The sequence below is a fragment of the Mustelus asterias genome, chromosome 1 (assembly GCF_964213995.1).
Source record: "Mustelus asterias chromosome 1, sMusAst1.hap1.1, whole genome shotgun sequence".
Taxonomy (NCBI): Eukaryota; Metazoa; Chordata; class Chondrichthyes; order Carcharhiniformes; family Triakidae; genus Mustelus; species Mustelus asterias.
Window position 1 is genome coordinate 126,643,665 of NC_135801.1, and position 27,378 is coordinate 126,671,042.

Consider the following 27,378-nt stretch of genomic DNA (forward strand, 5'->3'; position numbering starts at 1 on the left):
CACCAAGGCGCTACTTCTGTAACCCCACACATTTACCCTTCTAATCCCCCTAACGCTAAGGGGCAATTTAGCATGGCCAATCAACCGAACCCGCACATCTTTGGACTGTGGGAGGAAACCGGAGCACCCGGAGGAAACCCACGTAGACATGGGGAGAATGTGCAAACTCCACACAGACAATAACTAACCACTGTGCTAACCACTGTGTCGCCGTGCTGCCCAAGCACCCGAAAATGGGAAAAGCAATGGTAGTTAACACAAATATTTCAGAGGAAACTAGAGTGAAGATTGCAATGGACACTGTCGCACTGGAACAAGTAGAAATGTTTGTCTAGTTAGGACAAATGATAACAGAAGATGGGAAGATGCATTGCTGAAATTAAAATGAAAGTGATAGCCAAAAGTGATTTTGTGACGGTGAAACATATGTTCACAAGAAAACTTGGAACAAGGAAAAAACTTATAAGATGTTACATTTTATCCACTTTTATCCAATAAATAAAGATTTGTGGAAGTAAAAAGGTCTTTGAAATGTGGGTGCTAAGATATATGCTAAACATTTCATATACAGACCATAAGACCAATGAGGAGGTACCTGAAATTGAAAGAATAAAAAGTGTCGTCCAGGAAAGATTTAATTTATTAGTGTCACAAGTAGGCTTACATTAACACTGTAGTGAACTTACTGTGAAAATTCCCTAGTCGCCACAATCTGGCACCTGGGTACAATGAGACAGTGTCCATTGCAATCTTCACTCCAGTTTCCTCTAATGTATTTGTGTTAACTACCATTGCTTTTCTCATTTTGGGGTGCTTGTGCGGCACAGCGACACAGTGGTTAGCACTGTTCAGGTACAATGAGGTAAAATTTAGCATGGCCAATTCACCTAACCAGCACATCTTTCAAACTGTGGGAGGAAACCGGAGCACCCGGAGGAGAAACACAGACACGAGGAGAACGTGCAGGCTCCACACAGACAATGACCCAAGCCGGGAATCGAACCCAGGTCCCTGGCCCTGAGGCAGCAGTGCTAACCACTGTGCCACCATGTTTCAGCTGCAGAGACCTTTTTGAGGGCAAAGTAAAGGGTAGCAGAAAAAGGGGCCGACTAGATATAGATGGATGACAATATCAGAGTGGCTGCAGATGAGTTACAGTGGATGTTTGAGGATGCTGCAAGACAAGACAAGCATGTGACATGTCATGACAGCAGATATCCTAATAGGAATAGCTACAAGTAGCAGAAACAGTCACAGTGCAAAACTTCTCCCAGAATGCATCCAAGTCATAATGTAAGAAATGAAGGCTTCTACACTTTGTACAGTTAAGACATATACCATCTGCCCTTTATGGATCAATGTATTTCTTCCAAAATAGATAAAATTTAACACATGGGCCAAGAGGGAAGGATTATAGTTCTTTTGCAGGATTGCATTTGTGTCTAAACATAATACTTAAAAAGCACATTTGCATGTTACATACGTTCCTACACAAAAGGTCATTGCAATCTGTGCTTTTGTGGATACACAGTCCTCCCATTAGAAAAGGTAGCTATGGCAACATGTTCATTGAAGGAGAAAAGTCCTAATTTCATTAGGGGTAATTCCATTTCACATAAAGCCTTGATTTACGATTTCCAGGACTGCAAAGTCAATGCCAATTAACAGCATATTTAATGAATAGCTTAATATTGTCAACTAACACCCACCTGTATTCAGATTTTAATTGCCTGCCTGAATTAATTCATATTGGACACAAGAGATAGTCACCTCATCAAGGAGGTGACTGTACATTCAAGCCCCAAGGGGCCTATATTCATATAAAAAGTCATCCACCAAACAACATGCAGAACTGTAAATTAGGAAGTCGGTCATGTACTTGACTTCCCCGCCATTCTTTCAGGGCCAATGCATCACAAATGAGGCCTTAGTGCAATGTTAGCATATTGATGTTTGTTGTATCAGGTCAATCTTCAAGACTAGAACATTTTCTGAAAAATTTGCCACTGGTAACTATATATGCTTTTATTATAGCTATTTTATGATAACCCACTGTGGTGTGCAGTCACTGTAAAGGTACCACACTTTCCAATTCACAATACCTATGTCTTTCCCAGTTTCTGTCCAGATCTCATAGCCTCAGTTAATTAATTTATTGGAAGGTCAAGCAAGATATTCTAAATTGTATCGATACCTAGTCTACATTTCTGTTTTTTTAAAAAAGAGTCAGTGCAAGAGACATCCATAACTGAAGCTGAGCATTGCAGATCAGTTACACCACTGCCCTTAATTCAGTACCCTCTGTTCTAGTTTCAAAATAACTAGTTATAGCGTGAACATTAACATGTTCTTAAGAATTTTCTGCAAAATTGAAAGAAGTCAGTTTAATAAAACCTAATCCAGTATTTTTGGAAACCAGCCTGATTAGTTAAGTAGATATTTTTTAATTGTCTCACAATTAAGGCTAAGTAATTCATTAATGGATATAGTAAGTCGTCTCACAACACCAGGTTAAAGTCCAACAGGTTTACTTGGTAGCACGAGCTTTCGGAGCGCTGCCCCTTCATCAGGTCATCATTCACCTGATGAAGGGGCAGCGCTCCGAAAGCTCATGCGACCAAATAAACCTGTTGGACTTTAATCTGGTGTTGTGAGACTACTTACTGTGCCTACCCCAGTCCAATGTCCGCAACTCCACATCATTAATAGGTATGTTAGAAAGGCTGGAAATATAATTTTGAACACAAATGTTTACGACTTTAGTAACTATAAGCATATTTTTAACATTTGATTATTAATATCAAGTATAAAAGTTGGCTGTGTAAAACTTTGGTTAGAAACATTTGGAATACTGCGTGCAGTATTAGTCGCCACACAGGTGCTTTGGAGAGGGTGCAAAATAGACTTATCAGGATGTTGCCTGGTCTGGAGGGTTTTCGGTATGGGGAGAGGTTGGATAAACTTGGATTGTTTTCATTGGAAAGATGGAGGCTGAGGAGCGACCTGATGGAAGTCTAAATATGAGAAGCATGGATAGGTTGGATAATCAGAGGCTTTTTCCAAGGGTGGAAGGATCGACTACAAGAGGGCACAGGTTTAAGGTGAGAGGTGATAAGTTTAGGAGAGACCATAAGACCATAAGACATAGGAGCGGAAGTAAGGCCATTCGGCCCATCGAGTCCACTCCACCATTCAATCATGGTTGATTTCAACTCCATTTACCCGCTCTCTCCCCATAGCCCTTAATTCCTCGAGAAATCAAGAATTTATCAATTTCTGTCTTGAAGACGCTCAACGTCTCGGCCTCCACAGCCCTCTGTGGCAATGAATTCCACAGACCCACCACTCTCTGGCTGAAGAAATTTCTCCTCATCTCTGTTCTATAGTGACTCGCTTTTATTCTAAGGCTGTGCCCCCGCGTCCTAGTCTCCCCTGTTAATGGAAACAACTTCCCTACGTCCATCCTATCTAAGCCGTTCATTATCTTGTAAGTTTCTATCAGATCTCCCCTCAACCTCCTAAACTCCAATGAATATAATCCCACGTTCCTCAGACGTTCATCGTATGTCAGGCCTACCATTCCTGGGATCATCCGTGTGAATCTCCGCTGGACCCGCTCCAGTGCCAGTATGTCCTTCCTGAGGTGTGGGGCCCAAAATTGCTCACACTACTCCAAATGGGGCCTAACCAGTGCTTTATAAAGCCTCAGAAGTACATCCCTGCTTTTGTATTCCAAGCCTCTTGAGATAAATGACAACATTACATTTGCTTTGTGGGGAAAAGTTTTCTCACAGAGAGTGGTGATACCTGGAACGTAATGCCAGCGGAAGTGTTTAAGGTATATCTTGATAGACATATGAACGGGAGGGAAACAGAGGGATAGAAACCATGTATTGGCGCAGGCTTGGTGGGCCAAAGGGCCTGTTCCTGTGCTGCATTGTTCTTTGTTCTTAATACAGACTTTTAAAGTGCTGTGGGAGAAAGATTGTGTGCTTCTAAGGCCACCGAATAAAGAGATAACATGAACGTTAACTTTGACTAGGAGAAGGACTGAATAGGCCCTTGCCTAAGGGACCTCAACTCCAATCGCTAGACAGCTATATTGATTAGTTATTGGTGGAGATCCAAGCATACCTCAAGATAAGAGTTTCAGAAGAAGCAATGTCTTAAACCTGAGGCATAATTAATAGGGGGGGGGTTGTAGAGATAGAGAAACAGAGAAAGGCAGAGAAGAGAGAGATGTGAAGGAAGATGGAAAGAGAAAGATATGGGAAGTGGGGGGGGGGGGGGGGGCGGGGGGCGGGGAGATGTTTAGGAGAGGCATAGAAGAGAGATGGAAAGAGAGTGATGTTTTTGGAAGAGTGCTAAAAGATGTTTGAATTTTTTTAGCATTGTCACTTCACCACCTGGTCTGAGAAGTGTAGTGAGACGTCTCTTCAATTGTTAAAGTTAAGCATTCTCCTCCTACTGTTATTTACTGATAATTACTGTTAATTGATACTGTGCTTTGTAACTTTCTGATTTGTTACCTTTTTAATGGTTAATAAACTTTCTAAATTCATCATTTGAAGTGTTCTTCCTTGCCATGTGGTTAAATCTCTAGAATCTTACGTGATTTAAGATTGGATGGGTGTCATTGCAAACAAGTGAACCCCATAAATCTTAGTTCTGATAAAAATTAAATATAAACCCTCAGAGCTTTTACTCAGTGCCCACATAGACAGCAACATAACACTAAAAATGCTGACAAAAATAGTTAAAAGGATATTAGTGTGTGCTTCTCAATGATTGAGCATTCTTATCACGTCATATCCTTCCAACTTTTAGTCAGATTTTGTGGTAAAGTGCAGTTTTGTGAGGTTCTGGAAGGGAAAATAAAGATTTATTCCTAATTTTTTTTATTATTCGTTTTACAGGTTGTGATCATTGCTGGCTAGGCCAGCATTTATTGCCCAATCCAATTGACCTTCAGATGGTGGTGCTGAGCTGACTTCTTGAACCGTTGCCATCCTTGAGGTGTAGGTACACCCACAGTGCTGTTAGGGAGGGAGTTCCAGGATTTTGAACCAGCAACAGCGAGGAATGGGAATATATTTACAAGTCAGGGTGGTGAATGATTTGGAGGGGAACCTCCAGGTTGTGGCATTCGCAGGCATCTGCTGCTCTTCTAGATGGTAGCGATCATGGGTTTGGAAGGTACTGTCTAAGGAACCTTGGTGAGTTCCTGCAGTGCATCTTGTATGTTAAAATAAAATACTACTTACCATAATACCATACATCTATGCCAAGAGTTTATTTTTATTCATTTTTGGAATCAGGCATCACTGGAAAGGCTGACATTTATTGGCCATCCTTAGCTGCCCTTGAGAAACTGAGGGTGAGCTTCCTTGAATCATTGCAGTCTGTGTGGTGAAACTCCTCCCCCAATACTGGTAGGTGGGGAGTTCCAGGATTTTGATCCAACAATGATGATGGGATGGTGATATACTTGAAAGCTGGGGTCGTATGTGACTTGAAGGATAAATTGCAGATGATGGTGTAGCCATGAAGTGGCTGCCTTTCTCCTTCTCGGAGGTATAGTTAGCAAGTTTGAGTGGCGTTGTCAAAGACTTGGCCACTTGCTACAACGTACCGCTGTAGATGTAGATCTCTGTGACACTAAAAGTGCAAGGAAACTGCTTCCTACATTAATATAGACTTTAGGTAATATATCAACACATTTACAATCAAATTGAAACAATGCTTAAAATACTGAACCAGCATCTTAGGCCTTTCTTCCCTTTTAAGAGTTTGGACCAGCAATTTATCAAAAAAGTGAATATATTCAGTGCTGAATACTAATAGTTGAAGTTAAATGCTTGGACACCCAGCATTATCAAGCTAGGATCAGTAATATGAGATTTTATTATCTACAGCAATTCTGTCAAGCTAAAAAATCTGCTGACAATGTGTGGGCTCAAGAAGAGACTTATCATCCTTTACAGGAATGGTGCAACAGTTAATGCATTTTGCATTAACCAATGATTCATCTCTGCCACCTTCTTCCGTCGGGAAAAAGATACAGAAGTCTGAGATCACGTACCAACTGACTCAAAAACAGCTTCTGCCCTGCTGCTTTCAGGCTTTTGAATGGACATACTTCGCATTAAGTTGATTTTTCTCTACACCCTAGCTATGACTGTAACACTATGTTCTCCACACTCTTCTTTTCTTCTCTATGAATGGTATGCTTTGTCTGTATAGTGCACAAGAAACAATACTTTTCACTGTATACTAATACATGTGACAATAATAAATCAAATCAAAAATTACTAGCATCTCCAAATGACTCTCGTTCATGACTTATTGCATTAACATAATCTTAACATCAAATCATGGCTTTTGTTTTAATAGCTTAACCAAAATGAAGTCTTTCTTCCTTGTTTACAGAAGAATCGCAATTTTTTTCTCACTCAGGTAATAAGGATAGACTAAAATTTTAAATTCATCCCAAGTTAAGTGCAAAAGTCATCTGAAACAACTCCAGTAAACAAGTGAAACAAAGTTAACATCCAAAGAACAATATGTATTTATATAGCACTTTTAAGGTATCCTAAGACAGCTCATAGGAGCGATTATTTATGGGGCGTAAGTCAGAGTGGCAATCAGTGTCAGATTATCACTCCATGAACAATTACATACACAAAATTACATCCGTGCCTAACACGCCCGACCTTCCAACGGAGGCCAGGCGAGATATAGACAACACAGCTGTCTCCAATGTCCAGCGTTAAAGTGCAGGAGAGTCAAATGGAAGGAGGATAAGTCTCTTTTGTTTTGCAGCACTAGCTAATTGTAAACAAGGTAAGCTTAAAGGTCCAGTGAAATAGACAGGCCAGGGGGAAGATAAATGGATATGATCTGGGGGGTGATGGACATCAAATGGACACATGGGGGACAGCCAGACATGGAGATATCGGACACCGAGAGGAATTGGACATTGCAATGGTGGGGGGTGGGGTCAGAAATCTGGTCAGGGGAGTCCCATCAGATCTTGACCGCAGGACTAAAGGATGTCACAGTGATTGGAAGGGACATGTCCATTGGAGAATTTGAATAATGGAATGTAGGTTTTACAATCAAAGTGTTGCCAGACCAAAAGCTAATCTAGGTCAAGAAAAATGGGACTTGGAGCAAGCTAAATATTGGATGAGCTCCAGTTCACCAGGGCGTGTAGAGACTAGACTAAGTCCAAAGATGTGCAGGTTAGGTGGATTGGTCATGTTGGTTGCCTCCTGGTGATCAGGAATGTGTGGTAAGTGAATTGGTCATGGTGGATGTGTGAGTTGGGTGGATTGGCCATGGTGGATGGATGAGGTTGTGGGGATTGGTGAGGTGCTCTTTTGGAGAGTCAGTGCAGACTCGATGGGCTAAATGGCTTTCTTCTGCACTGTAGGGATTCTATGGTTCTATGGACAAAGTATAGAGGTAACGAAAGCACTGATAATGGTTGCAGCACCAGGTACACTGAGGCAAAGGCGAGGTGATGTTACAGAGATGGAAGGTAGGTGATCTTGGTGATGGAAAGATACTCAATTCAGGGTCAAATGAGTTGCCACAGTTGCAAACAGTCCAAAATAAAAATAGAAAATGCTGGAAGCACTCAGCAAATCAGGCAATAGTCCGCTTCCGCCTCAGACAGTGGCAAGAAAGAAGGATGCATTCCACATCTAGGAAACAGACGTGTGAAGATAATAGCATTAGTCTTCACAATATTTAACTGAAGGAAATGTCTGCACATAACAAAAAAGGATTGTAACAATATACAATCCAGCCATGTGTCAAAGTAAGCTTCGAGTTAGGAAATACATCCTGTGGGTAAGTAACAATTTTAACATAAGGCAAAGCGGAGCACAAAGCACACGACTTAAGTTATGGTGCGTACACTCCTTCCTATTCATTACTGCCACTTGATTCACTGATCTGTAAATAATGTCAAGTACAGTTTCCACAAAGTATGCATGTTGAAAATATCAATTTTTAAAATCTCTATGTGCAGAAGACTGGCTGTACATTTTTCTAGATCAGTTTCCAGAACAGCAGATACAAAACAGCTACTCGTTTTGTATCTTTTTATGTAACAAGCTGCTAATTGCTGTGCAAGGCATTTTTGGATCTAACTTCCTAAGTGTGTCCCTGGAGGAAACTCCAGGCCACAATCTAACATGCTGAACTCAATTTACTTTGCACTCAGCTTAGTCAGTTGAAGATACTCCAGTTGCAGTGGCAGAGGTTGTACATCACAAGCTTAAATAGGTTTCACATTAACTGTAATGCATTATAAACATGTCAGTTTCAACATGTATACAGATAACACAGCTCTTCTTCATCACCTCTCTCAATCCCTCCTCATAGTCTCTAAACTCACAGACTGCTTGGTTAACATTCAGTGCCAGAGGAGTAGAAATTTCCTCCAATTAAATACTGGGAAGACTGAAACTATTGTCTTTGGTCCCCATGACAAATTCAGCTCCCGAACCACCGATTTCATCCCTTTGTAAGGCTGAACCAGGTTGTTCTGACCCCAAGGTGAGCTTCTAACCACACATCTGTGCCATCACCAAGATCGCCTATTTTCTCCTCTATGAAATCTCCACCACTGCCTGCAGCTGAAACCCTCATCCATGTTCTTGTTACCTCTAGAATTGACTATTCTACTGTTTTCCGGGTCAGCCTCCCACATTTCACCCTCCAAAACTTGAGGTGATCCAAAATTTGGCTGCCCTTAATCACAGCAAGCACTCTTGACCAACCACATCGGCTCTAGTTAAACAACACCTCCATTTTATAATTCTCATCCTTGTTTGCATATCCCATCATGGTCCAGCCTGTTTCTATCTCCATAATCTTTGCAAACTTCACAACATTCGCAAAAGCCTGCGCTCCTTAAATTCTAGCCTCTTGAACATCATCCCCGATTATAATCATTCCACTACTGGTGGTCGTGCCTTTTGCTGCCATGGTCCTCAGCTCTGGAATTCTCTTCCTAAAACGCTCCACCTCCCTATCTTGCTTCTCTCCTGTAAGGTGATCCTTAAAACCTACTTTTGGTTAAGTTTTTGGTCCTTTCATCTAATATCTTGTTCTGTGCCTTGGTGTCATATTTTGCTTTTTAATGCTCATAAAGCACCTTGGATGTTTTATTGCATTGAGCCACTTTATGAATGTAAATTTCTGTTATGTACATGAGACCTTTGAATCACTTATCTATTTCTCTAAATGTATGGTGATAGCTAAAATTAGTTTGGAGATTGTGGCTATGTTTATAAAATTCATATTTTTGCCTCATTTTGCAAGGTTTGCTAATGCAAAATTAAAAACTGAATTCTGTGTCTTCAGTTAACGCTATAGTTTATGCTAATTTTCAATTATGCAGCTGTGTTGGTCAATAAAGCTCAGCAACTTTAGAGAATACAGACATTCAAGTACAAGCAGAGGAACGGCCAACTACCCAGTGCTTTGTAACCAAGAAAACGAGTTTGGCACACAAAACTTCACCCCTCACAAAGACTCGTTCGAGAGAGAGAGGCACTCGGAACAAGAGTATGAAAGGACATTCTCGCCACTCATTGCCCACAGTGAGTCTTGGATTATTGTGGGGCCAGAGAAAGAGAGGAACCAGAAATGCAGGTGCCATCAGCAAGGATAAAGGGGAATAAAAAAGCTGCGCAATTGTGCTTGCAAACTGCATTCTATCAAAGTTAGCCGTCTGGTCACCTTCTTTCCTCCAAGTTAGCAGCCATGCTCAGGGATATCCCACCCGGGTGCTTCTGCTCCAGGCCACATTGTCTCGGAATTGTCCCCAAAATCCAAGGTTTGTGACGTTCACATGCCACATTCAATCCTTCCTCACCCAGCAGTTCCTGCACCATGTCCAGCAAAGCCATTGCCAAAGTCCTCAACAGATTGCAGAGTCGGCCAGAAAATGGCAAGCTGGATGCATATCCCCAACTATCAGAATCAACAGCAAATTTGTTCCTTTTCTGCTGTTGCATTTGCAATTTCAAAGATGCGTTGTATTCTTTTTAAAACATTTGAAATGCAATGTATTTTAAATACATCTCTGCCATAACTACGAGGACTGTGGGCAGATCTCAAAAAAATATTTTGGGGGGGGTCACATGATGTAAGCATGGGAGCAGCTGCATTTTTGTGAGCTCTGGTACTACTCCTCTTTTAATCTTTTTCATCCTGATGCACAGTCCATAATTATTTACTGTCTAAATTTGGTGACGGGGAGCAGAGTTAAATCAAAAGATCCTCATTTGACTGAGGTGGTCGGAGATGGCCTGGGTGGGACACTGTTCGCAGCGGCGGTTTCATTGGCAAGCAGGCCTATGTTTCAGCGATGCCATAGGCAACGAGATGACGACTGCCATTGTGAGTGCAGTTGTGGACGACGGTCTCAGCTCCCCAGCACAGCTCACATTGATGAACTGCGAGATATCCTAAAGGGAATGGATGAAACCGAGAAGAGAATCCTGTCGGTCAAAAGAGCAGTTTCCTCAGTGGTGGCCCACCTTCTGTCCTTGGAAATCCAGCTGCATGGTATGTCGAACATCTGTGTGCCTGGTCTCCTGAGGAAAATTGAGGATGACTACCTGGCTGAATTTGAGACTGAATGCCACGCTTTTACAATCTTGATTTGAAGACCGGGCACTGAGTTTGAAGGAGCACACATATCCAGTCTTTGAGGCTTATGTTTGGTCAAAGACTCTAACCACTTGTCTTACGTTGTCTTGTCCTCAGTATTCATTGTGAAGGACTGAGGCAGCTGGATATAATGGGGTCTTCACCACCCACCGGGGCCTCGGTTTGTCTTTACCAGAGTTTCAGAACAGCGACATGGCAGATATGCAAAGGCTTCGGTGAAATTCTGGGTAGATCCTGGATGTTGATCAATGATCCTGTCACGGCTTTGGCCTTTTCGAGCTCTGTGAATTGTTATGTTATCCTACAGTTCATCATTAAGGCTGAACTTTGTTCCTTTGTGATTATACTTCTGATTTCATAATATTGCCTTTTATCCTGACATGGTGAATGATAGAGAGTCATAGAGGTTTACCGCATGGAAACAGACCCTTCAGCCCAACTTGTCCATGCTGCCCAGTTTTTACCATTAAGCTAGTCCCAATTGCCCACATTTGGCCCATATCTCTTCATATCGATCTTAACCATGTAACTGTCTAAATGCTTTTTAAAAGACAAAATTGTACCTACCTCTATTACTACATCTGGCAGCTTATTCCAGACACTCAAAACCCTCTGCATGAAAAGACCCTTTTGTATTTCTCCCGTCTCACCTTAAACCTATGCCCTCTAGTTTTATACTCCCCTACCTTTGAGAAAAGATATTGGCTTACCTCTCACATTATCTATGTCCCTCATTATTTTATAGACCTCGATAAGTTCACCCCATAGCCTCCTACACTCCAGAGAAAAAAGTCCCAGTCTGTTCAGCCTCTCCTTATAACTCAAACCATTGAGTCCCGGTAGCATTCTAGTAAATCTTTTCTGCACTCTTTCTAGTTTCATAATATCCTTTCTATAGTAGGGTGACCAGAACTGTACACAGTATCCCAACTGTGGCCTTACTAATGTCTTGTACAACTTCAACAAAACATCCCAACTCCTGTATTCAGTGTTCTGATCAATGAAACCAAGCATGCCAAATACATTTTTCACCATCCTGTCCACCTGTGACTCCACTTTCGAGGAGCCATGTACCTCTAGATCTCTTTTCTATAACTCTCCCCAACGCCCTACCATTAACTGAATAAGTCCTGCCCTGGTACAACCTACCAAAATGCATCAAGTTGCGTTCATCTAAATTAAAGTCCATCTGCCATTCATCAGCCCACTGGCCCATTGCAATCCTAGATAACCTTCTTCACTGATGACAATTATGGTGTCATCTGCAAACTTACTAACCATGCCTCCTAAATTCTCATCCAAATCATTAATATAAATGACAAACAATAGTGGACCCAGCACCGATCCCTGAGGGACACCGCTGGTCACAAACATCCAGTTTGAAAACAATCCTCTGCAATCACCCTGTCTTCTGTCATTAAGCCAATTTTGTATCCAATTGGCTACCTCACCCTGGATCTGGTGAGATTTAACCTTATGCAAAAACCTACCACGTGGTAACTTGTCAAAGGTCTTGCTAAAATCCATGTAGACAATGCCGACTGCACTGCCCTCATCTACCTTCTTGGTTACCCCTTCAAAAAACTCAAATTCATGAGACATGATTTTCCACTCACAAAGCCATGCTGCCTGTCCCTAATCAGTCCTTGCCTCTCTAAATGCCTGTAGATCCTGTCTCTCAGAATACCTTCTAACAACTTCCCATTACAGACGTTAAGCTCGCTGGCCTGTAGTTCCCAGGCTTTTGCCTGCAGCCCTTCTGAAACAAAGGCACAATATTTGCCACTCTGCAATCTTCAGACACCTCACCTGTGGCTGTCGATGATTCAAATACCTCGGCTAGGGGACCTGCAATTTCCTCCCTAGCCCCCCATAACATCCTAGGATGCACTTCATCAGGTCCCAGGGATTTATCTACATTGATGAGCTTTAAGACTTCCAGAACCACCTCCTCTGTAATACGTATACTCCTCAAGACATCACTATTTATTTTTCGAAGTTCCCTAACATCCATGTCTTTCTCAACAGTAAATACTGATGAGAAATATTCATTTAGAATCTTGCCCATCTCTTGTGGATCCGCACATAGATGACTTTGTTGATCCTTAAGAGCACAGAGGAGTTTGTCACCTGTTATCCTGTGCTCTTCGTTAATCCATGTTAATCTTGAATGTATCCCATGCAATACAATCGCTTAATTGATCCTGTTACATGATCACATTGATAGGTAATGGTCTGTAAGTGAGCAGGGAGGCAATTTTTTGCTTGTTATCCTGATGTCCTGGTGAATCCAGAAACATCCATTTATCCTTTGTAGGATGCATCCCGCAACGTAATTCTCATTTCTGAGGAGTGTTATGAGGTACTAGAGCTTCCATCTTCTTAATTTACAATCCTGGCATACATAGAACGTAGAACATTACAGCGCAGTACAGGCCCTTCGGCCCTCGATGTTGTGCCGACCAGTGGAACCAATCTAAAGCCCCTCTAATCTACACTATTCCAATATCATCCATATGTTTATCCAATAACCATTTGAATGCTCTTAATGTTGACGAGTCCACTACTGCTGCAGGCAGGGCATTCCACGCCCTTACTACTCTCTGAATAAAGAACCTACCTCTAACATCTGTCCTATATGTCTCACCCCTCAATTTAAAGCTATGTCCCCTCGTGCTAGCCATCACCATCCGAGGAAAACGGCTCTCACTATCCACCCTATCTCATCCTCTGATCATCTTGTATGCCTCTATTAAGTCACCTCTTAACCACCTTCTCTCTAACGAAAACAACCTCAAGCCCCTCAGCCTTTCCTCATACGATTTTCCCACCATACCAGGCAACATCCTGGTAAATCTCCTCTGCACCCTTTCCAACACTTCCACATCTTTCCTATAATATGGCGACCAGAACTGTACGCAATACTCCAAATGCGGCCGCACCAGAGTTTTGTACAGTTGCAGCATGACCTCCTGGCTCCGAAACTCAATCCCTCTACCAATAAAAGCTAACACACCGTACGCCTTCTTAACAACCCTATCAACCCGGGTGCCAACTTTCAGGGATCTATGCACATGGACACCCAGATCTCTCTGTTCATCCACACTACCAAGTATCTTACCATTAACCCAGTACTCTGTATTTCTGTTACTCCTTCCAAAGTGAATCACCTCACACTTTTCTGCATTAAACTCCATTTGCCACCTCTCAGCCCAGCTCTGCAGCTTATCTATGTCCCTCTGTAACCTGCCACTTCCCTCCGCACTGTCTACAACTCCACCGACTTTAGTGTCGTCTGCAAATTTACTAATCCATCCTTCCACGCCCTCATCCAGGTCATTTATAAAAATGACAAACAGCAGTGGCCCCAAAACAGATCCTTGCGGTACACCACTAGTAACTGAACTCCAGGATGAATATTTCCCATCAACCACCCCCCTCTGTTTTCTTACAGCTAGCCAATTCCAGATCCAAACCACTAAATCACCCTCAATCCCATGTGTCCGTATTTTCTGCAAAAGCTTACCATGGGGAACCTTATCAAACGCTTTGCTGAAATCCATATATACCACATCAACCGCTTTACCCTCATCCACCTCTTTGGTCAACTTCTCCAAAAACTCAATAAGGTTTGTGAGGCACGACCTACCCTTCACAAAACCGTGCTGACTGTCCTAATCAAATTATTCCTTTCCAGGTGATTATAAATCCTATCTCTTATAATTCTTTCCAATACTTTGCCCACAACAGAAGTAAGGCTCACCGGTCTATAATTACCAGGGTTGTCCCTACTCCCCTTCTTGAAGAAGGGGACAACATTTGCTATCCTCCAATCTTCTGGCACTGTTCCTGTAGACAATGACGACACAAAGATCAAAGCCAAAGGTTCTGCAATCTCCTCTCTAGCCTCCCAGAGAATCCTAGGATAAATCCCATCCGGCCCAGGGGACTTGTCTATTTTTATCCTTCCCAGAATTGCTAACAGCTCCTCCTTATGAACATCAATCCCATCCAGTCCAACAGCCTGCATCTCAGTACTCCCCTCGGCAACACTGTCCCTCTCCAGTGTGAATACCAACGAAAAATATTCATTTAGTGCCTCTCCTATCTCTTCAGACTCCACGCACAACTTCCCACTACTGTCCTTGACTGGCCCTAATCTTACCCTTGTCATTCTTTTACTCCTGACATACCAACAGAAAGCTTTAGGGTTTTCCTTGATCCTACCTGCCAAAGACTTCTCATGTCCCCTCCTGGCTTTTCTTAACTCTTTCTTTAGGTCCTTCCTGGCTAACTTGTAACTCTCAAGTGCCCTAACTGAGCCTTCACGTCTCATCTTAACATAAGTCTCCTTCTTCCTCTTCACAAGAGATTCAATCTCCTTAGTAAACCACGGTTCCCTCACACGTCTGCTTCCTCCCTGCCCGACAGGTACATACTTATCAAGGACGCGTAGTAGCTGTTCCTTGGACAAGTTCCACATTACAATTGTGCCCATCCCCTGCAGTTTCCTTCCCCAACCTATGCATCCTAAATCTCGCCTAATCGCATCATAATTTCCTTTCCCCCAGCTATAACTCTTGCCCTTTGGTATATACCTATCCTGTTCCATTGCTAAGGTAAATGTAATCGATTTGTGGTCACTGTCACCAAAGTGCTCACCTACCTCCAAATCTAACACCTGGCCTGGTTCATTACCCAGTACCAAATCCAATGTGGCCTCGCCTCTTGTTGGTCTATCTACATACTGCGTCAGGAAGCTTTCCTGCACACATTGGACAAAAACTGACCCCTCTAAAGTACTTGAACTATAGCTTTTCGAGTCAATATTTGTAAAGTTAAAGTCCCCCAGTACAACTACCCTGTTACTTTCGCTCCTATCCAGAATCATCTTTGCAATCTTTTCCTCTACATCTCTGGAACTTTTCGGAGGTCTTTAAAAAAATTCCCAACAGGGTAACCTCTCCTTTCCTGTTTCTAACCTCAGCCCAAACTACCTCAGTAGACGAGTCCTCATCAAATGTCCTTTCTGCCACCGTAATACTGTCCTTGACTAACAATGCCACACCTCCCCCTCTTTTACCACCTTCCCTGCACTTACTGAAACATCTAAACCCCAGAACCTGCAACAACCATTCCTGGCCCTGCTCTATCCATGTCTCCGAGATGGTGGGAGATTTATATACATCCTTTATTACACTTATGATGAAATGATTAATGCCATTGCAGGTTTAACATGAAGGTAGTACGTAGGCCCTTCAAGTCTTCACAGTGAGTGAGAAAAACCCCCATAGAACTTATGAACTTGCTTATTTTTTGTATTTCAGGTGTTTTTGGGTGTTAGAATCTCTGATTAAATTTTGTTGTGGTACAGACTATATATCCTGGGAAAAGACATTGTATTGTATTGTTGCCTCCAAGGTGGCTGGATTGGGGGAAACATCCTTTGGTGCACATCCAAATGTGGTGCAAAAATTCTTGGTGGTTTAACTGCCATTTTACCTGTGCTAATATCCTGTACATTTATGGTTGAATAAGCAATGGCAGTAGCTACTTTAAAGATTTGCTTTCCACAAGTTCTATAGCTCTGTCACCATTATCCTGCAAGCTTGGTTTGCAATGCTGAGCCAATTGTGGCGGCATCCTGTTATCCTTCCATTCTTCAGTATGTTTTTTCATTACTTGTACGATGGGAGGCATTGGATAATGAATGATCTGAACCAACTGTACTGATTATTTTTTTCTGCCCCTTTCTACATGGACTTATTTGAAAATAATTTTGAAGAAGATGTACCAATCTTTGAGAGTTTGTTGCGTTATTTGCAAAAATCAAAAATCCTCAATAAGAATATTTAAAAGAAAAATTTCAAGGGTGGAATTCCAAAATAAAAAAGCCAGAATTCTGAAAAAAGACAGAAATTTTTCATCCCTGCAACAATTTCTGCAGTAATGTCCTGAGATGTTTGGTCTCCTTCCATCACAACTATCTTCCTTCGTGCTAGGTATGACTCCAACCAGTAGAGAAATTTTCCCGTTTCCCACTGACTTCAATTTTGTTTCTTGATGCCATACGCAGTCAAATGCTGCTTTGATGTCAAGAGCAGTAACTTTCACCTCAACCTTTCAATTCAGCTCTTTTGTCCATATTTGCACCAGTGCTGTAATGAGGTCAGGAGCTGAAAGGCCCAGAACCCAAAGTGAAGTAAGAAGGTTATTACTGAGTAAGAGCCGCTTGATAGCACTGTCGACGACACCTTCCATCATTTTGCTGATGATTGACGGTGGATTGAGATGCAATTAGCTGAAATGGATTTGTCCTGTGTTTTTGGTAAAGGGCATACCTGGGCAATTCTTCACATTGTTGGGTAGACGCCAGTATCACAGCTACAGTGTGACTAGTTCTGGAGAAGTCTTCAGTACTACAGGCAGAATGTTGTTAGGGTCCATAGCCTTTGTTACATTCAGTGTCTTAAGCAGCTTCTTGATATCATGTGGAGTAAACTAAATTAGCCGAACACTAGCATCTTTGATCTGTCATGGGCAGATGCACCTACGACAGATAGATTCAAGAAGGCGAGGTCAAGTAGGTTTCTCAGGCTTGTTGATTCGCTCATCACCTGCTGCAGGCCCATTGTGGTGCAAATGTCCTTCATGATCAGGCCTGTTAGTTTAGTGGTGGTGCACCAAGCCAATCTTGGGGTGGGAATTTAAATCCCCCAATCAAGCGTGCATTATGTAACTTTGCCACCCTCAGTGCATCCTCCAAGCTATGTTCAATATGGCAGAGTACCAATTCATCAACTGAGGAAGAGCGGTAGGGGCCAATCAGTGAACCAGAAGTGACCTGTATTTTCATGGTCACCATTTCTGCAACTAGTATTTATTAGAGTTATTAATTGATTTGAACTCCACCAGCTTCCTTGATGGGATCTGAACTCATATCATTAAGCCGGGCTTCAGGATTACTAGTCCAGTCACATTATCCATATTATTGCAAGGTGGTGTGGTGTGCTTGGTTTTATTCTTTTCTGACTTTCTGTAGAGAATTGATACAACTGAGTGCCTTGTTTGGCCATTTCAGAGGGCAGTTAAGAGGCAATCAAATTGCTGCTCTTCTGCCAGACCAAGTAAAGATGGTCTTTAGAATCCCTGCAGTGCTTTCTTTCCCTAAAGGAAGGACATTAGTGAACCAGAAGTTATTTTTCAAACAACAACCCAATAGTTTCATGGTCACCATTTCTGCAATTAGCATTTAACTCCAGATTTAGAAATTCATAAAACTTAAATTTCACTAGCTGCCGTGGTGGGATTTGAACTCATATCTCCAAAGTCCAGGCTTCAGGATTACAAGCCCAGTAACATTACCATAATGCCACCATTCCTGGTGAAAGCAAAGGTTAACCTCCAATTCAAGCAATCAACCAGGCTCACTGATTTAATCATATCATAAAAGCATCTAAAATTGACCTCTTGACACTTTTTTTTAATGTGATGTTAGATGTTCTACTCATTCAAGGTGCAAACTTAGGCAATTGTATATGATGTCCCAATTAATTTCTGCAAGCAAAGGAAAATTTGTAAAAACTACATACCATTACTTCTAAATTCTTGTGAGGTTCCACAAAACCATGCACTGTCAGCTTACGAAGAACTAGAAAAAATATATAAAATGAGACATACTTAAACTGGCAAGATATTGCGCAATTCTAATGTTTTTCTCAAATAAATGTCTAAATTTGAATTTCAACAATAACTGTAGGCCCTTAACAATATTGCTACAAGGAACCAGCTGAAATCTTCAAAGATAAAACTAACTTTGTACTTTGAACATTCACAGTTTGGACATAAATATGGAATAGCTTGCGTTGTGTTTGCAACTAATCTGAAGCAAAAAAAAGTAGGAATATAAACTTCAGCTGTAGCATGTGAACATACATCAAGCCAGCCCAGGGACACAGATAGAAGCTTCAATCGTCAATAATTACCAGACTATTATGTGAAGGGTTTTCACATCTTGTTTTTGAGAGTAAAGTGGCATATGCAAAATGAATAATTAACTAGAACATGGACCAAAAATGGTACAGTTGATGCCTGATAAATGTATCAACAAAAAGGTCAGAAAGTCAATAGTCAAGTTGGCGGTACAGTGGCTAGCATTGCTACCTCATAGTGCCAGGGACCCGGGTTCAATTCTGGTTTTGGGTGACTGTGTAGAGTTTGCACATTCTCCGTGTCTGTATGGGTTTCCTCTGGGTGTTCTGCTTTCCTCCTACAGTCCAAAGATGTGCAGGTTAGGTGGATTGGCCATGGTAAATGCATGGGGTTAAGGGAATTGGGGGGAAGGATGGCCTTGATAAAATGCTCTTTCCGAGAATTGGTGTGGACTGAATGGGCTGAATAGTGTCCTTCTGCACTGCAGGGATTCTATGGTTCCATGGAAGGCCTGAAGAAAAAGACAAGTTACCATGTTGGAAAATTATCAGGATCTTTTTGCAATTAAAAAAGCAACAAGGTGAAAAGCTAGCTGATGGAAGATTGGATCTGAATCAACCTTTCATAGAAGACTTGACAATCTGATACCCAGACTAAGCCTGGTTCTCTGTGGGTGTTTGATGATTAATTGGGTTAATTAGTGAAACTTGGAGATGGTAATCCAATTACTGGTGGCTGGGATTGTGCAGATTTTGCTACGAATAACCCTGCAAATTCACATCATAACAAGCAAAATAGTCCTGGCTAAGCAAGAAATTTAATTTGCAACAACTTATATTTATATTGCGCTTTTAACAGCAAAACTGCCCAAGGAACTTCATAGGAGCATTATCAAACAAAATTTGACATGAGCCATATCATGAGATATTAGGGCAGATGACCAAAAGCTTGGTCAAAGAGGCAGATTTTGTGAAGCATCATAAAGGAGGAAAGAAAGTGAGACAAGCAGAGAGATTGATGAGTGAATTGCAAAGCTTAAGGGTTAGGCAGATGAAGACAGACCCAATTGCGGGGCAATTAAAATTGGGGATGCTCAAGCCGCTAGAAATGGAGAAGTTAAGGATTAAGGCTGGTGGAGGTTGCACAAACAGGGGGAGATTTGAAAACAAAAAAGTGAGAACAAGCATTGCTTAACTGGGAGTTAATGATGTCTGAGAATACAGGGTGGCAGGTGACTGGAACTTCGTTGGAGTTAGGACACAGGTAGCAGAGTTTTGGGTGACCTCAAATTTACAGGTGCATGTGTCGTTCTAGCTGGTTAAGCTTTAGCGTTACCCATTTATAATTGGAGCCTCAAACAGTTGGTGTTGCCAATCTATTTCTAATCTCTCTGGAATTGGAGCACCCTCTATGGGGTGAGCGTATGCACAAAGAGAGGCTCCATCTTCATAGATTTATTTCTCTGTACCCTGTATTGGATATCTTTCAGCATTTTGATTCTTCACACATTAACACAGCAAATTTCCTGAAACAGTATGTCATGACTCAGTAGAGATAAGAAAAATTGCACAACCTTCCAATACTGAAAGATAAAGCCAAGATAAATTTGTAATATTTGCCTGCCACTTAATAAAACTTGCTTAAAATTCAAGTCATTTTTTGATCCATCTCCCAAAGTATATATTCCAATATATTGAAGGACTTGTTTTTTTCCCTCCACAAAATATTTTTTTTAAAAAAATAGTTGAACCCCCCCTCCCCATGGACTACTGCCCATGATGGATTTATAATTTTTGCTGAAGCTATCATTGGTGTTGCAAAACCCAAAGTGGTTCAAATATCTGATAACTGCAATTAAGTAAATGGTCATTCTTCAAATTCTCTGCCTGGCAGACCAACCAGCCATGGTAACAATGTCAGTGGTCAGTAACAAAGTGCCTCAAAGAGCTCCCTCTGTCCAGTACAAACATTGGTCCCTCTTCCCCTTCAATGAGGCAAATGAAACTCATCCAAACATCATTAGTTCAAATCTATTCAGTGGTCTTAGCTGCAGGTATTTTTATTATTTCCTTGCTGTTTTCAGTTCAGAATTGTTACTTGTAAATTTAGTTGTTACAATACATTCTGGATATTTAATTCCAAAGAAGCAGTATGAAAATTAAATGCTGGGACAGAATTATTCAAGAACTGGAGAGTGAGCACCTTGGTCAAGGTGCACTGCCCCCAATGTACAATGAATCCAAGACCTTTAAGGATTGCATATGTTAAACAGGGGTACAGTGACTGCCACTCAGTGTGTTCTAGTAGTTACTGCTATCACCACTGTCTCGACCTTGACAATACTAACTTCCTATTATATTGCATCTTGAATGTAAAAGAAAATGCCCAAGGTTTCTTGAAAGGAGGTGTGGAATTAAGCTTTTGCAAGAGAATTAAGAGAAGTGACTACAGGTTTGGTCAAATAGATCATTGAGGAGGCTTTTCAAGGTAACAAAGGAAAAGCTCCTAGGTTTAAAGACGAAGTTGCAAATAATAGAAACCCAATGGTTAAATAGGTAAAGTTTATTGAATAGTCACAAGTAGGTTTACATTAACACTGCAATGAAGTTACTGTGAAAATCCCCTAGTCACCACTCCGGCGCCTGTTCGTGTACAATGAGGGAGAATTTAATATGGCCAATGCACCAAACCAGCACACCTTTCAGACTGTGGGAGGAAACCGGAGCACCCAGACAGACACACAGACATACAGACATACACACCACACAGACACAAGGAGAACGTACAAACTCGACACAGACAGTGACCCAAGCCGGGAATCAAACCCGGGTCCCTGGCACTGTGAGGCTGCAGTGCTAACCACTGTGCCACCCCTAAGGTGGTAAGGGCAGTCAAAGATCAGAGGACAAGGTTGAAGCCACAAGGCTGATTAAAGTTTGAGGTATAAAGTGAAACAATGCAGTGCAGATTAAGATATGAATTTTACATTCTACTCAGTGGGGGAAACAATAGCCAGAAGAGGTTAACAAAAATTAGCAAGGACAGAGGTGATGCAAGAGGAAGTATGAGCATGAAAAAAGATGTGCAAGGCAAAGCTATTTAGAGTTAATGGAGAGTGTCTGATTCAAACAGCATGCTAAGGCAGTATTGTAATTTAGCTCTACTTGAGGGAGTAGCCGAAAGGGGGAATGCGCTCAATGACAATGGCACAGAGCTTTCAACATGGTCAAAAATAATAGCTTTGTTCGTGTGTTCTGCTGGAGGAAATTCTCTACTCAATCACAGTAGTGGCAAATAAGTCAAATCTGGCTACACAGACTGGCCACGATGCAGGTACTGTAAGGGTAGAATTGAGTGCCAAATATGACATGGAAGCTAACCTCACTTGTCTGCTATTGTCATCAAAGAAGGGAAGTGTAAAGATGGGTATGCTAAAAAGGGGGTTCTTGGAAAACTCAAAATGCATCATCATTGGAGCCAAAAGGGATTTTGATTGTGTGGACATTTGAATACTAGTATCTGTCTTCCAGGGAGTGGGGGGTTTTGCAGAAGTTACAAATACAGAGCAGAATTTCTTCTTTCAGTTTACTGTACCTATCACATGAAATCTTTACTGGAAGTTAATGAGAATACAGTGCCGCATACTCAAATTCCAACCCAGGTTATGTCTTCAACGCTCTGGTGGGGGCTTATGTGCCTTAATAAGAGGTGGAAATGCTACTACCAAACCAAATTTGATGGCCTGAAGTGGAAACAAAAGCAAAATATGACAGATGCTGGAGATATGAAATAAAAAACAGAAAATGCTGGAAGTGCCCATCAGATCAGGCAGCATCTGTAAAGAGAGAAAATACTTCAGTACCCTGTATCTCTCTACACGGATGCTGCCTGAACAGACAAGTATTTCCGGCATTTTCTTTTTTTTTTTACGTAAAGCTAAAATCCTGATTTGAATTAATCTTTTGCATTAGCAAATGTTTGTAGCTTTAGCCAGAATGGTAAGAACTAACACCAAAGAAATCCAAAGATGTTCAGGGTTGGTGGATCGGCCATGGTAAACTTTCCCATTGTGTAAGGGGAACAAGCAAGATAAATAGTGGGGTTATGGGAGTGGGACCTGGGTGGGATTGTTATCGGTGCAGGCCCGATCGACTGAATGGCCTCCTTCTGCACTGTAGGATTCTATGAAATCAAATGTCCAGGTGCAATCTTGAAATTCAAGACAAGCCTGCTGCGTAGGTTGGTCAATTCTATTAAATATTTTTATAAATTCTGTACTGAGATTACTATTCAGGTAAATACTTTTATGATAGTGAATTACTCTGGCATATTCTTTCAACATGAATTTTCAGACATTGCGCTGCATGTACACTATTGTGGAGATCTTGGACAGTTCATACAATATTGAACAGTCAGCCTAAAGTTCAAAATGACCTATATAAATACTCCAAAAAACAATTAGTCAATGTCAACTGAAAATGAAAGAAATTTCTGCAATTTGATTAAAACCGACATCTTATAATAGCAACAATATTGCCAGAATATTTATTTCAAGATTATTTATAACAAAAAGTACCTTTCAACGAAAGTAAAGTTCTTTCTAGTGAATGGATGGCACTTGCATCCCCTGTATAGACCTGCTGTAAAAATGTGTCAGTATGATGATTCCACAGGGAGCAGGCAAAGCTGTAGATTCCTGATGCCAACTGCAATAGACATAATAAAATTTGTGTGTTATCATTTATTATCATAGCTAGAAGCTATTAGAACACAAGATGATCACAAAAATTTACTGTGGATACATCATATTTGTTGCCATTTTTGTCTTTAGGTTTAATTGCTGAGCTGCATACAGGAACTGCTTTGACATTTATCATGTACATCTATACAACTCCCAGTTGGTATACCAATAGCTGGTCTTTTCAGTCATCAGTTTTCTTTATTTCTTCCCTGCACGCTTCTATTCTACGTCTCCTCTCACAAATAAGCAAGATCTCAAATCAGTTGCAGCACAACACAGAACATAGGAACATAAGAGCAGGACAGGACCACATGGCCCTTTGAGACTGCTCCACCATTCAACAAGATCATGGCTGGTCTGGTTACATCCCCCTGTAACCTTTGACTCCCTTGCCTTACAAAAATTTGTCCAACTCAGCTTTGAATAAATTAAAAGACCGAGACTGCGATTTAGCGGCAGCAATAGCCAAGGGGGCAAATCCTGTAATGGCTGCTAAAGGGCGGCACGGTAGCACAGTGGTTAGCACTGCTGCTTCACAGCTCCAGGGTCCCGGGTTCGATTCCCGGCTCGGGTCACTGTCTGTGTGGAGTTTGCACATTCTCCTCGTGTCTGCGTGGGTTTCCTCCGGGTGCTCCGGTTTCCTCCCACAGTCCAAAGATGTGCGGGTTAGGTTGATTGGCCAGGTTAAAAATTGCCCCTTAGAGTTCTGAGATGTGTGGATTAGCGGGTAAATATGTGGGGGTAGGGCCTGGGTGGGATTGTGGTCGGTGCAGACTCGATGGGCCGAATGGCCTCCTTCTGCACTGTAGGGTTTCTATGATTAAATCTTGCGAGTGGCCAAAAGCGGGATTTGTGTCAGTGAGAATCCCAAACATGATCTTCCCCGGCCCCACTGATGAAGGTGTGAGCTTGATTAACGTATTTTATAATAAATTTAAATATGATTAGCGGGCTTAATACCACTGCTTCCCACCCACCCGGCTGACGTCATACCAGCGCGAATCACTACTGGCTTTCAAAATAGAAAACAGTCGTGAAGACGAGGCCGTGGTGGACAGTGAGAGATAGCCCTGGGGTGGTGCAGGACAGGGGCCCCTGGCACTGCCATCGGGCAGCTTGGGGATGGGGCAGGGTAGCCTGCATTGAGGTCTGAGGGGGGCTCGGTGCCTGTGAAAGAGGGGTGGCGCCTTGATTCTTGGGCGGATGGGTTTGCCCCAACGCTTGCAGGGGCGGGTTGGGCCAGAGCCTGTGAAGGGGGGGTGGGGGGTTACCCCGATGCCTGAGGGGGCGGTGGGCTATTTAGGTTGGAGATCGGGGCTGGCTTTAAAGAGGGTGCTCCGACCTCACGATTCCTGGTTTGTTAACTTCTTCAGGCCCCGCTGCTCCAGCTGATTACCTGATCCTCGTTTCCCCTTTTAAAATGCACTGTGTTGTTCAATACAGCGAGAAAAGCCATTTGTGAAGCCCGATGAGCTTCACATCAACTTTCTCGCCTGAACCAACACACTGTGCATTTTTGAGAAGATTCCTCCCACAGTCCCACTGCTTTCTGGGGAAGAGAATTCCACATGCTGATGACCCTTTGCGAGAGAAACAAATCTCCCCATTTCTGTCCCCTAGTTTGCCTTGCCACAAGAGGAAACATCCTCTAGGTATCCACCCTATTAGGTTCCCTTAGGATCTTATACATTTCAATAAGTTCCACCTCATTCTTATAAACTCCAGAGGGTCTAGACCTAACCTGTTCAACCTTTCTTTCACAAGATGAGCCTTTCATCCAAGGAATTGAGTGAACCATCTCTGAACAACTTCTGAAGCAATTACATATATTTTTTCAATTAAGACAACCAAAGCTGTACAGGTATTCCAGATGTGGCCTCACCAAGGCCCTGTACAGCTGAAGTAAAACTTATCTACTTTTATATTCCATTCCCCTTGCAATAAATTTAAACATTCCATTTGCCTTGCTAATCAATTGCTGCACCTGCATACTAACTTTACACGATTCCTGAATATTGCTGAAAAAATATATTTTGTCAAAGCTTTTTGCATTTCACTCATCAGAACAATTGTAAGAATACCAACTTCAGGGGAAACAACAACTTTATATTTTGAAAAGAAAGAGAACTGGTAGAGGCATTGCCATGAAGAATACACCAGTTAAAAGTGACTGACAAATGTAGGATATTGTTCTAGAAAATTCAAGTAAAAAGCAGAGAAAGCACTCTTGAGTTAGAGACAGATACAAAAACTAGATTTAAAGTAAGGTGGGGGGGAGCAGTCCTGTGATTCTGTTCATCCACATCTCCAAACAAATTGATTAGTAATTCACAGCAGTAGTCTTGGGCATAGGTTGAAAGTGAGAGGGGGAAAGTTTAAAAGAGATGTAAGGGGCAAGTTTTTCCACCGAGGGTGGTGAATGCCTGGAACGTGCTGCCGTGGGTGGTGATGGAAGCAGATTCTATAACAACATTCAAGAGGCATCTCGATAGATACATGTATAGGCAGGGATTTGAGGCAAATGGACCACGTTAAGGCAAGAAAATATTACATTAGAGAGGCATCTGTGTCGGCAGACTTGGTGGGCTGAAGGGCCTGTTCCTGTGCTGTACTGTTCTTTGTTAATGCAAGTTAGCACATTGGTACAAAGCAATTTTTTTAATTCATTTATGGGGCATGGGCGGCACTGGCTAGCCAGCATTTATTGCCCTTCCCTCGTTGCCCTTGGAGGGTGGTCGAGAGGCAACCACGTTGTTGTGGCTCTGGAGTCACATGTAGACCAGACCAGGTAAGGACAGCAGCTTTCCTTCTCGGACATTGAGCCAGATGGGTTTTTCCGACAATCGACAATGGTTTCATAGTTATCAGTAGATTCTTATTTCCAGATTTCTTTTTTATCAAATTCAAATTCCACCATCTGCTATGGCAGGATTCAAACCCAGGTCTCCAGAACGTTATCTGAGTTTCTGAATTAATAGTCTAGCGACAATACCACTTAGCTATCACCTCCCCATAATTAGGATGAATTAATAATGTTGACCTTTATTGCAAGAGGATTGGAGTACAGGAATAAATAAATATTTGTACAAATTGTACAAGGCTTAGGTGAGACCATGCCTGGAGTAGTGTACAGTTTTGGGCTTCATTTTTAATGAATGACATGCTTTCGTTGGAGGCAATACAGCAAAGATTTCCCAGATTGGTCCCCGAAATGAAAGTATTGTCCTATGAAGAGAGGTTGAATAAATTGGATCAATATTCTAGAATCAGAGATATTTTCTGACATTTAGAGCAATGAGAATGCTCTAATTGAAACATACAAGATTCTAAAGGAGCTCGACAAAGTGGACACAGATAGATTTCCCAACCAAAGGGAAGCAAAGACACAAGGACACACTCTCAAGGGGCTGATCATTTAGATCTAAAATGGGGAGAAATTTCTTCCCTCAAAGGTTTGTAGATTTTTGGAATTCTCTATCCTAGAGACGTCCCACCCATCTCTCCAACTGTTCATTACAGTTGATATTACCACCTTGTCTTTGTTTTCAATGGATCCATTTAACAAAGAACAATGAACAAAGAAAATTACAGCACAGGAACAGGCCCTTCGGCCCTCCAAGCCTGCATCGACCATGCTGCCCGATCTAACTAAAAACCCCTACCCTTCCGGGGACCATATCCCTCTATTCCCATCCCATTCATGTACTTGTCAAAACGCCCCTTAAAAGTCACTACCGTATCTGCTTCCACTACCTCCCCCAGCAACGAGTTCCAGGCACCCACCACCCTCTGTGTAAAAAATCTGCCTCGTACATCTCTTTTAAACCTTGCTCTTCGCACCTTAAACCTGTGCCCCCTAGTAATTGACTCTTCCACCCTGGGAAAAAGCTTCTGACTATCCACTCTGTCCATGCCTCTCATAATTTTATAGACTTCTATCAGGTCTCCCCTCAACCTCCGTCGCTCCAATGAGAACAAACCAAGTTTCTCCAACCTCTCCTCATAGCTAATGC

The 27,378-nt window shown here is 42.0% G+C and overlaps 1 protein-coding gene across 12 annotated transcripts in view; it reads right to left on the reverse strand.

The window, feature by feature from the left end:
* ipo11 (importin 11) overlaps positions 1 to 27,378 on the reverse strand; it is a 548,937-nt gene that overhangs the window by 414,105 nt on the left and 107,454 nt on the right. For all 12 annotated transcript variants that reach the window (XM_078218342.1, XM_078218361.1, XM_078218371.1 and 9 more), the window contains 2 exons: positions 23,201 to 23,330; positions 18,285 to 18,343 (listed from right to left, as the gene is read on the reverse strand). In XM_078218342.1, coding sequence (XP_078074468.1) covers positions 18,285 to 18,343; positions 23,201 to 23,330 — 189 coding nt within the window. The remainder of the gene's footprint in view (positions 1 to 18,284; positions 18,344 to 23,200; positions 23,331 to 27,378) is intronic.